This window comes from Ictidomys tridecemlineatus, chromosome 2, assembly GCF_052094955.1.
Source record: "Ictidomys tridecemlineatus isolate mIctTri1 chromosome 2, mIctTri1.hap1, whole genome shotgun sequence".
NCBI lineage: Eukaryota > Metazoa > Chordata > Mammalia > Rodentia > Sciuridae > Ictidomys > Ictidomys tridecemlineatus.
In genome coordinates this window covers 217,827,137-217,839,594 of record NC_135478.1, presented here as the reverse complement: position 1 = coordinate 217,839,594, position 12,458 = coordinate 217,827,137, and the positions used below count along the sequence as shown (strand labels likewise).

Here is a 12,458-nt window from a genome sequence, read left to right as displayed (position 1 = left end):
CTGATAATAATTTTTAGTACCTAATGTCTTATTATTTATATATCAGTTATATATGAATTCATGTAATTAAAATGAGCATGCAAAGTCAAAAATTTTCTCCTGTCCTTAATAATTGTGCTTTTTTATGTGCTCAGAGAAGTAAGGATGTAAAAATTAGAATTTATACCCCATTTGATTCAAATGTATGATATGTCAAGATCATTGTATTGTCATGAGCAACTAATAAAAAAAGCAAAATGAAAAAAATAAAATATAAAAGAGAAGTAAGGATGTAAACTGGCATGGTTCAGATTCTGTTGACATTTTATTTGGAGGATTTTGTCACTACTGAACTTTCTTTCCTTTTTAAACCTTTATACATTTCTTTTCCTTCTATATTTTCTTACCATTCCTCTCCAAACCCTCTCTTGTCACAAAATGCTTTATTCCCTCATCATTGCCTTTATGGCCTAATAACTTCTAAATAATGCTGATCATTTAGAGAGCTTTCATAAGATGGGTGGAATGATAACAAATATAGGTAAAGAGCTTATTAGCACTTCATTGGTCCTGATGGTGGAGTTCAGTGAGACAGCCGCATCTTCTACCAAGTGATCCTCCCTGCTCCTACTGTAGATATCTTTTCTGAGGAACATAGGCTTCTTACAGGTGCTATGGTCTATCCTCAGAACTTTAGGGGTTTTGTGTCAAGTTTGTTTTAGGGCCAGTGAAAAATCATACTTCCTTATTTATCTACAGTATCAAAGTAGGTCACCCTGTAACCTATTTTGGTGGTTTGATTAAAAACCAGTTTTTAAAAAATAAATGCTTTAATCTTTATGATTCTCTTGTGTCTTTGATATCAATCATTGGGAATGATAAAAATTTCAAAATGAGAAAAGTCCTAGCACTGTGAAGATCATCTTCTTAATTTGGAAATGATCTTTTGATATTGTTTAGAATTCTCATACAACTTAGGTGTTTGGCAGCAGGTACATTTTTCAGGTCCTGAAGTGTACAGATTACATTCCCAAAATATTTATAACTTCCTAATATTGTTCATAAATTTTTTCATTTAAGTAATTTCAGCTCTCAAGAAATGTAAAGTTAGAAAAAATAGATTTTATTCAATCTCTTAACTAGAACATTTTTCTATAATTTTAAAAAGAAGACCCTCTTCTTCAGCTGATTAATCATTGGTAATTTCTAACCGTTTGTAGATTTCCTTTAAGTTTTCTGGGTAAGAATCAAGTGTTCTTGTTTATTTCCTGAAGGTTCTGCTTGAACATAGCAACTTTGGCAGTTCTAGTTGTAGGTCTGTTAGTTCTCTTTAATGTTTCTTATAAAGCTATTTCAGCTGGAATGTCAGTGCTTTATTTTAAAGATTTTTCTGATAAACAGAAAATCTTTATATCTTTCATTATTTAATATTGTTGTCTCTGTACAGTTGCTCTTTATCTTATCTTTCAATGACTTGATTTTTCCAGGCCCCAAATTCTCACCAGTCCGTCTCCTTCAAAATCCATTCCAATTCCACAGCCCTTCCGACCAGCAGATGAAGATCATCGAAATCAATTTGGGCAACGAGACCGATCCTCATCTGCTCCCAATGTGCATATAAACACAATAGAACCTGTCAATATTGATGTAAGTATATAGCATTGCTAGAACTGAAATTTCAGATCTACTTCTTTATTTTCCTGTTATAATTATAAGGTAGATCAGAAACAAGTGCCATCTTTCATTTATCATTTATTTTAAATACTGGGCTTTATATAAATCACAGTTCAGAAAAGCCTGTCATCTTCTCTGATGATATTAAATACTTCACTGGTGCCAAACTAGAGTTACTCTGACATTTTCCTTAATGACACTATCCCTGTAAAAGTTTTATCTTCAAATGAAAATAGTGTAAATATCAAAAGGATTGGTAGAGATCCTTGGGAATGCATGAACTTCTCTAAAATTCTTATAAAATTGATTATGATTATGCTGTAAAAGTTATATATGAAATTAACAGTTTCAAATGGTACTGCCATAAGCTTGGCATTCTAACCACAAAACTTGATTCTTTGTATGTTTAAGAATTAGTCTAGGGCTGAGGTTGTGGCTCAGCGGTAGAGCACTCACCTAGCAAGTGCAAGACTGGGTTCGATCCTCAGCACCACATAAAAATAAATACACAAAAATAAATGTATTGTGTCCAACTACAACTAAAAAAATAAATATTAAAAAAAGAATTAGTTATAGTTGAAACTATAAGTTAAATTTTATTAAATGTTAAAAACAAAAACTTTATTACAAGCTGGGTATAATGGCTGTAATCCCAGCAGCTCAAGAGGCTGAGGCAAGAGGATTCCAAGTAAAGGGCCAGCCTCAGCAATTTAGTGAGGCCCTAAGCAACTTAGTGAGAACCTATCTCAAAATGAAAAGGACTGGGGATGTGGCTCAGTGGTTATAAGTGCTGCTGGGTTTAAAACCCAGTACCAAAAATAAATAAATAAAACTTTATCATAATTTTTAATTTCATCCAAAAATCAGACTTTCTTCCCATATTTTACTATAAAACCTTTTCTCCATTGGTGGTTCAAGTAAGTGGCTTTCCTCTTGTGCCATTTTTCCTTAACTAGTAAATAGGGGAGGAAAATATGGGAATAAGGAGATTGTGAAATAAGAAATCAAACTATATTTCTAATCTCGGTTTGTTCTGATTGTATCCAAAATTTTAATCTTCATCTTTACTACTTTTGAGGGGGCTTGGGGGGTGCAAGATATTGAACCTAGTGATGTTTAACCACTGAGTCACATCCCCAAACCTTTGTTTTGTTTTGTTTGAGAAATGGTCTCGCTAAGTTGTTTAGGGCCTCACTAAGTTACTGAGGCTGGCCTCCAACTTGACAATCCTGCCTCAGTCTTTTGTTATCTTTACTTTTAAAACTAACGTCTTTTAAATTGTTTCTCTTATTCTCTGCTTGTGATTACTAGTCTCCTTATCTCTCATAATTGAACTTTCAAAGTGTCACTCTGTATCTTGCTTTTTCCTCTTTCTCATAATCAGCTTTTCCTTTTCATGTGTGTCTCAAACTGGTTCTCACTTATTGCCACCACCATTTAAATTTATATTTCCCGCTTGAAGTACTTACTACATTTATCTCCTAAATGGATTTCCTTCCATTGATTTATCTATACTATGTTCAGGATAATTTTCATAACATATTTATCATCCTCTCTTACTTTATTCTAAAACTTTCAGGGGATGGAGTTGTAGCTCAGTGGAAGAGCGCTTGCCTAGCTTGTGTGGCGCACTATGTTTGATTCTGAGCACCACATATAAAAAAATAAAGGCCCATCAACAACGAAAAATATTGAAAAAAATTTTTCAGTGATTTACCATTGATTACAAGATAAAGTAAGAATTTCATTCATGTTCAGTCACCTATTATCCCACTAAAAAGATGTACTTTTGACTCTGAGCTAGGCAATTAGTAATTAAGGATGAATTGGGACATGGTCTTTGCCTTTAAAGAAGTCACAGTTTTAGTGGATGAATCAGAGATACAAATAAATAATCACAAAATATCTAATGAGAGTTTAGAGAATAATAAACTCTACCTCATTGGATGTAGGAATATTTAGCAGAGAAAGGATAACATTGAAGCCAGATTGTAAAAGATGATTGAGTAGGAATTTATTAAGTATACCAGGTAGGGAATTAGGAGTATGAGATATCAGCTCTAGACTTTCGAAAAAGTGGTCACATGGAGGATAGATGAATAGGTATTGCATCTAAAGGCAAGATTGTCAATAATGTGGCTTTTGCAGTATTCTGAACAAGAGCCAGTAAAAGCTGAAACTGAAGTAGTAGCAATGGTGTCAAGATAGTGAGTTGAAGGAAAGGAGACTATAAATTAGTGAATTCAACATAAGATTCCTAAGAATCTGTAAAATGGCTACTACTTATGAATGCTTACTGTGTACCAGATGCTGTGATAGTGCTATAAATAAATTTTCTTGTTCTAGCCTCATATAAATTCATGGGTTAAGTACTATTATTATCTTTAGTTCACTGTTAAGAAAATTAGAATAAAGTAAGAGTGAGAGAGGATGATAAATTTACAGAGATTAAAGAGTACACTAAGACCACAACACACAGCTGATAAGTATATTTGAACCTGGCCTTCCTTTCTTATGCTTACCCATTATACTGTATAGTAGTAAAGGAGGGAATTAAAAGAAAAGGAGGAATAGATAATGATGTCCTGCACAAGCTATGAGGAAGTAAAGATGGATGGATATAGCTCTCTACAAACTGTATGACTTCATTGTCCAACTAATAGTGCCTACCTAGACACTTCTTTTTATGCCCAGTACATAAGAATTCAGAAATTATAGCTTATGTTATTATACAAATATTTATGGATGTAAAGGCAGGACCAAAAGTTCTTCTGACGGTTTTTGTTTATCATGCTGAAGGAAAGAAATGTAAGAGAAGAAACTACAAGAGAGTGGGAGAAAGTTTGAAATAATCAGATTTAGAAACTAGAACGTCCTGTTTAACCTGGAACAAGTAAAAAGATTGTCGAGGAGTTTTAAGAACACATTTGAGACTGAAAAATGCAAGTTTATGTTGGTACTAGCTGTAGGTTGTAAGAGTGGAGAAAGCCAAATTTGGTCAGTTCATAGTTGTTGTAAGTTTTGGGGTAGATGCAGCGAAAAGAAAGGGATATGGCCTTTCTCTTATGTGTCCTTGTGTCTAGAAGGCCCTTAACTATACTCCTGTTTTTCCAACCCTCCCTCAGACATTTTTTCAAATGCTTCCCCAATGATAAAATCCTTTATGTAGGACTAAAAATCTTATTGCCAAAAGCACTTGGTTGACAGTAACTTAGCAACAAACTGATATCTCCTCTATAATATTTTAAGTTGTTGTAATTATATCATTTAATTTTCATAGTGTACATTTCTCTTACAATGAGTATAAACTTTCAAAACCACAGAAAGTTAATGAGACTACCAGAATTTTGTATTTATTGGTAGCGACACCCCTAATACCTAGCACCTTGTTTGAAGTTTTATATGCATATTTATTCATTATTCTGTAGAAAATGTTGAAGACTTTATGTGATACACTGAACATGACAGAAATATACCTATAAATAATATTCTTTGTTTTAGCTAGCAAACAAAAAGCTGCCTGTTGGCAAAGGCCTATTTAGATACATTTGGGGCCATTCAATCCCTCAATTTAAATTAAACTGAGTAAGCAAACTAATCCAAGTTCTGCCTATCAAGGTCCAAATTGTACAACAGAGTGACTTCCCTACTACTAACACTGTTGTAACTGTATTTTAATAACAATGACAAATTTAATAAAATTCTTATTTGAGCTATTTCGATCTTTTTCCCTCTTTTGTAGTATGTCCTTGTGCATCCATATTTTATGATGGTATTCAGTGTACTTTTAACTTTGTATTTTTCATCTTATTGTGAATATGTTTCATGATTTAATCTTCATTATTGTTTTCATGGTTGCATACTACTTCATTAAATTGATACTCCATAACTTACTTAACCATAATTTGTCAAAATGCCTATCATTGGGAAATAATTATTTCTGACTTTTTAGTATGATGGATAATGCTGCACTAAACATCTTTGTGCATATCATTTTTTCTTCTGAATTATTTCCTTAGGAAAAATTCCCAGAAGTGGAATTACAGGATCAAAGGGTATGAACATTTTTATGGCTCTTAATATGTGCCAGTAGAATTTTCTTTAAGGATTGATGAAGCCATTGGTTTTGAATGGCCTGAAATGGATTTCAGCATTTGATCAGGACTAAAAATCCTTTCATTTATAGGGTTAGGTTGACAAGTACTTCAAAATTTAGATTTTTATCATGTCCACTAGCTAATTTCATATTCTTTGTTTTGTGAAGTAATTGTAAGACAGGTGTTATTTTGAATTAACCTTTCTATTAATGTAGAGTGAAAATTCAGTGTTGCTATTATTTTCTTACCATATGCTTTGAATAAATATACTTTACTATTTATTTGTAGGACTTGATTAGAGACCAAGGATTTCGTGGTGATGGAGGTAAGTAGTGAGTTCAGTTTAAAAAAAAAAATGCTCAGGAAAAAATGCAATTGCTTTGCTGCTTATCTCCTTTATACTTGCTTCTTTCATGAAACACAGACACAGAGAAAAATAAGTAGCGAAAACCCAAATTTTTGTAGTATTTATCATTTATTGCTAATTTTAACTAATTCTTGACATGAATAGGAAATGAGAAAACACAAAAGGTAGTCTTAAATGTACCATCTGTAACTTAAATATTGCATCAAGAAGAGATCCTTAATTATTTTAACCACTTCGTTAACTTCTACCTCTCTTAAACAGAAATTGATAAATTTCCTTTGGGGTCCTCCACTCATACTTAAAACTTGATTTTGCTAAATCATGACTTGGATTGCCTGCCAGAGCTCCTTAGTTTGTCAGACACTTCCCTTCAACTTTCTGGAAGTGTTTGAAATGTACCTTTTATTGAATAGCTAGCCCAGAATGGAAAAGCTCACCCTTGGATTAGTCTAGTAAATAAAGCAAGCAAACAAGAAATTGCTGTATCTTTCAGAATTTTTAACTTAAGAAACATCGCTTAAGAAAAAACTTTTTGTAAGAATTTATCCCATTTAATGTTTTCTCAGAGATGGTATTTAAGACTGCCTTGAAGTTTTCTTGCAGGAGGTCCTCTGTACTTCTCTAATAAGGAAGACCTGCAGTATCACCGACAGAGCTGGTCTCTTCATTGTGACCTTCTGTATCTTCAAAATATCTAAGCCCAGACTCAGAGATATTTTCTAAGTAAACATTGTATATACCATCTTTTGTTATATTTCTGTACACCTATGAAGCTACCAAAATAATAAGCCTGCATTATGTACTCTGGACTTGGTATTGACTAGAGCACATAGTTATACAAAGGGTTTTTCTTCTGTTTGTTATTCCATGAACCTGCCAATTTAATGTTGCTGCCAGTTTGACTTTCATATGTCTTAATAGCTGTGGCTTTTGATAATTTTGCCCAATACATCAAGCATTTAAATGTTGCCATCATGTTAGCATCACAGAGTTAACTTTGTCATAAACACTGCCTGCTTAGAATCTAAAATCAAGTGGCATTTCTTGTCCTTTTTATGAGTCACTTTTTAAAAAATGATTGGGATTTTATAAAAATAAGCAGGTTAAAGAAAAAAGTCCAGAATTATTTTGTGAAGCGGGCTTCAATTCATCTTATTTATTCCCCATGACTTCTTTCATTTCTTCTGTGTGTCTGTCTTCCTGTGTTTGCCTGCCCCTCTCTTTCTCTTCTAACAGCCCCCTTGAACCAGCTGATGCGCTGTCTTCGGAAATACCAATCCCGGACTCCCAGTCCCCTCCTACATTCTGTCCCCAGTGAAATAGTGTTTGATTTTGAGCCTGGCCCAGTGTTCAGAGGTAGTTGGGCTCTTCTTTCTTGTTTTCACCCAAAGCAAACTAAATATAAACTACAGATGCTGTTTGTGCCTCACCCTCACAGCGTGTGTTTGTAAGTGTGAGAGTTTTCAGTACTGAATTTCTGCTTGGCCTGGCTGGAATGCTCTGAATGTGCTTCTCACATATATTCACTACTACAAGTTTTCTGTATGCAGTCTTGTCATAAATTTTTAAGAGAGAAAAAAAATCTGAGCTGAGATTTTCCATCTTGTTATTTGTTATACTATTACATCTTGGTCTTGATAACTTAAACTCAGTGGGTGGGAACAAATAAGATGGGAGGGATCTTCAATGTGGATTCCTTAAATTTTAATGTAGGTGATAACTTTGATTAACTATTTGTTAACAATTTTTGTGGTTTTTAAGAAAATTAAAATATAAATGGAAACCCCTATTAAAAATATTTTTGTTAGGCTTTTGGCTTTTTTTTAAATTTTGTAATATCAGCAATGCGTTTTGGGTTTTGTTTTCTTTCGTTCTTTGCCCCAATATGGGATGTGTATATTTTATGAAAAAATAGGAAATTGTTTTTAAAACAGAAAGATTTATCATATATTTTGGATATTTCAGAGTACTTCAGAAACTCAGAGTAGTTATACTCTAATTATACCTTAATAGGAAGAAAAAGTTAGCAGTATAATTTTACTCTGCCTTTTATTTTGCCATATTTTAGTTCTTAAACTGACTTTTTAAAATTTGAAGTCAAAGTTGGTACAGATGTCTGGCTACAAATATTTTTTTTAAAGAATTATCTGGGTGCAGTGGTGTATACCTGTGATCCCAGCAATTTAAGGAGCTGAGGCAAGAGAGCCTCAGCAAGTTAGGGAAACCCTGCCTATCAAAATAAAAAAAATGAAAAGGGCCCTGGCTAGGTCAGTGGTAGAGCATCCCTACTATGTTCAACCCTAGTACTGCAAAAAAAACAAAAAAGGAATCATATTTACTGGCTCTTGATCGATACTTTTTCAAAAAATAGTTGTAAATGGACACAATATCTTTATTTTATTTATTTTTATGTGGTGCAGAGGATCGAACCCAGTGCCTCACACATGGTAGGCAAATGATCTACCACTGAGCTACATCCCCAGCCCCCTGTTACTTTTTTTTATTAATTTTTTTATTTATATATGACAACAGAATGCATTTCAATTCTTATTACACATATAGAGCACAATTTTTTCATATCTCTGGTTGTATACAAAGTATATTCACACCAATTCATGTCTTCATACATGTACTTTAGATAATGTCCATCACATTCCACCAAGTAGCAATGGTGTTTTCAGTTTTGCTCTCTCAGCCCAGCTGTTTCTCAGAAAAATCCATGAAATCGGATGGAAGTTCATCCAGTACTGAATAATATGATTAAACTAAGGAATAAAATGTTACTAAGTAGACCAGAACTGTGTCACCTGGGTAAGCGATTAAGACTATATAGTGTTGAAAATATCAATGGCAGGCAGAAAATGGATTGTTCTCTAATTAAAAGACAAGTTAGACACCATTTTATTTTAGAAAACTGCCTGTGAGAGCATGGAAATTTCACATGCTATTATAGTATGATGTAATAATGGTAAAATTTCTACCCAGATTGAATTTTTTTTTTTTTAAAGAAAGGAAGGAGCAATGTGGGATAATCACTTAGAAAGATTAAGATATTTCTCTTTTTTGGTACTGGAAATTGAATCCTAGGGTGCTTTACCATTGAGCTATATCCCTAGTCCTTTTTCGTTTTTATTTTGAGACAGGGTTTCACTAAGTTACCAAGGCTGGCCTCAAACTTGCAATCTTTCTGCCTTGGCCTCCTGAGTCCCTGGTATTACCAGGGTGCACCCCTGTACCCAGCCCATATTTAACATTGAAATGTTTTTTGGGGTTTTTTTTTGACATCCTTGTTCTTTGAAAGACTGTGGTCTCATCTCTACCATATGAGTTGTAATCTTTAAAAAAAATATATATATATATATGTATATATTCCTGAAGATTATATATATATATATATATATATATATATATATATATATATATATATATATATATATATATGGAAATATTGCCTAGAAATCTTAGTCCTATTCAGCTGTATTCAAGCCTGACTCACTGTCCTGAGCCCCTCTGAACCAGATGCACTATATATAGACTTAGGATGTTAACCACTGAGTCAGTATTTGGAAATGTGCCCATCAGAAAGGTTCTAATCTTACCAACTGAGTCCACTTCCAAAGAGTACTCCTTGGGCTTACTTGGCCTACAAAATATTGGCATTTGTAGTAACTTGCCTAAAAGACCATAACATTTACTTTATACGCACTTATAAATGCAGAGATTTTCAGAAAATTTTAAGGAAACCTACTTGGCTTTGCTTACAGTCATTTTGTTATAAAGGTAACAAATAATCTATATTAGTCCAAAAAAAAAAAAAAAAAAAAACCTCCAGGAACTACTGACACTGGTGAATATTTCTTAAGTAGTAAAGCTTATAGTTTGGGGTTATATTTAAATATTAGTGGCTAATATGAACAAGCCCTATATTTTCAATATTAAGGTAACATTAGAAAATATTTCCATTTGGGGGTTTCCATATTTTTTAATATTGATTGGCTATTGAGGTAATACAATTAAAAGTTTCTATTTAAAAATGTGTTATATAGGCTTTTTAATTGACTTTACTTTTTAAATTTTTCTTCAAAGACAAATTTTTTTAAATTAGACTTTGGACTAGGAAAAGTTAAACCAATAATATATCTATCATTAGATGTTTTAAAACTGTAATTAAGTTGGCCAGAAAACTAAAAAAAAATTAGTACTAATCACCAATAGACCTCTTTTGACTTGTTTTTTCAAAAGGTCAGTATTTGAACATATACTACATTTTAATAGCAAGTTTAAGTCCAAATCTAAGTCCCCCCTTGCACTTTGTGCACCCCCTGATAAAGGAACTCGCTCCCTTGCTCCTCCTTAATGGATACATTTTCCCTAATTTAGGATCAACCACAGGTTTGTCTGCAACCCCACCTGCCTCATTACCAGGCTCACTCACTAATGTGAAAGCCTTACAGAAATCTCCAGGACCTCAGCGGGAAAGGAAGTCATCTTCCTCCTCAGAAGACAGGAATAGGATGGTAAGAATATTTATCTTTTTTTCACTGGAGTCCTTTCTTTTTTGAAATCAGAGCCACATAAATGTCACTTTTAGATATGTTATATCTGTATATGATAAAAAATTCCCCTATCAAATTTAACAGTTGATTTTTGCTTAAGCATATTCCCACAACACCAATTTTCATTTTCATCTCTAAGGTAAAAGGCAGTTTTGGAAGAGTAACAGTAGCATTCTGTTTCTAATAAGAAAAAAGAGCCAGGCATAGTGGTACACACCTGTAATCCCAGCTACTCAGGAAGCTGAGACAAAGATAGCAAGTTTTAATAAGGAAAAAAGAGTAAATAAAGTTTTAGAAAGCATGATTAAGCATACATATTCTAAAGGCTGAACTACAATTCAAAAATTTACCAAGTGACATTTTTCCCTATTTGCAAAATTAACTTTCTGCTACTTGTTGGGAAGATGATCCTTTAACCCTACCAAAGTAATTGGAGATATAGATAGATAGACAGATAGATAGATAGATAGATTTTTTTTTTTTTTTTTAGAGAGAGACCAGTTCAGATCTATGAGAAAATTTAATTCTGACTAGAAAAAAGTAACTAGAAAAATTGTCTCCTGTTACTACAACATATTAGGTTAAATTTTTAGGTATTTGGAGGCAAAACTTATCACAAATACATAATATTTATCTTGCCCTTATAGTCCTCCAAATAATACAAAGCTGGTTTTTCTTATTAATTTTAATAATAGGGCTGGGGATGTGGCTCAAGCAGTAGCGTGCTTGCAGCCCAGGTTCGATCCTCAGCACCACATACAAACAAAGATGTTGTGTCCGCCGAAAACTAAAAAAAAAATAAATATTAAAAAAATATATATTTTAATAATAGGCATTTCTCACACATGCTCAATAAATAATTTTCATTTTTAAATAAATTGTTTCTATTAAAGTCTGACTTGTCTTAATTTTGTTTTGTATTTTTAGTCATATTTTAAAAAAAATTTTTTTTTAGTTGTTGGTAGATAGTTATTTTATTTATTTTTATGTGGTGCTGAGGATCAAACCAGTGCCTCACACATGGTAGGCAAGTGCTCTACCACGGAGCCACAACCCCAGCTCCTAGTCATACTTTTAACTATTATTTCTTCAGCTTTTGGTGAAAGAAGCGATATTATCTTCCTCATCTTGCTCCTCTCAGGCTTAGGTTAATATACTTCACATGGAACATAAGGTTTCCCCTTTTTGTTTGGTTGGCCTAACTTGACTTTTGCACTATTTTTATCAAGAAAACACTTGGTAGACGGGATTCAAGTGATGATTGGGAGATTCCTGATGGACAGATCACAGTGGGACAAAGAATTGGATCTGGATCATTTGGAACAGTCTACAAGGGAAAGTGGCATGGTATGTATGTTAACATTGTTGACATAGTCACAAGTCTCACAGTAATAGTATATGTGTAACCATTTTTATTTTTAAAAATCGAAGAATACTCACTATTTACATCATTTTCATCAGATGCAGAAGTTCTCCCAAACTATAACAAGAATTATGGGAAATAAAACCTAGGTTCACAGCAATCAGGACTCCTTTCATTATATTACTAATTATTTATTTATTTGTGTTTGTGTTGCTAGGCATCAAACCCAGGGCCTTGCCCAAACTAGACAGTTGTTCTCCCACTGAGCTATATGCCCAGCCCTTTTTATTTTTTTATTTTATTTTTTTTGAGAGGGTCTCATTAAGTTACCCAGACTGGCCTTGAACTTGTAGCTCTCCTGCCTCAGAGTAATTGGGAGTACAGGCATATGGCACCTTGCCTGACTGCAGTAATAATTTTTT

General features: G+C 33.2%; 1 protein-coding gene across 8 annotated transcripts in view; it reads left to right on the top strand.

Annotated features, from left to right (window-relative positions):
• Braf (B-Raf proto-oncogene, serine/threonine kinase) overlaps positions 1–12,458 on the top strand; it is a 177,076-nt gene that overhangs the window by 113,273 nt on the left and 51,345 nt on the right. For 4 of the 8 annotated variants that reach the window (XR_013435453.1, XM_078040659.1, XM_078040660.1 and 1 more), the window contains 6 exons: positions 1,467–1,626; positions 5,673–5,708; positions 6,039–6,075; positions 7,354–7,473; positions 10,498–10,634; positions 11,903–12,020. Coding sequence is in view for 7 of the 8 variants with exons in the window: in XM_078040659.1 (XP_077896785.1) it covers positions 1,467–1,626; positions 5,673–5,708; positions 6,039–6,075; positions 7,354–7,473; positions 10,498–10,634; positions 11,903–12,020 (608 nt within the window). In the remaining variant the exon portion in view is untranslated. The remainder of the gene's footprint in view (positions 1–1,466; positions 1,627–5,672; positions 5,709–6,038; positions 6,076–7,353; positions 7,474–10,497; positions 10,635–11,902; positions 12,021–12,458) is intronic. The other 4 variants (XM_078040663.1, XM_078040662.1, XM_078040658.1 and 1 more) reach the window with 3 other exon arrangements.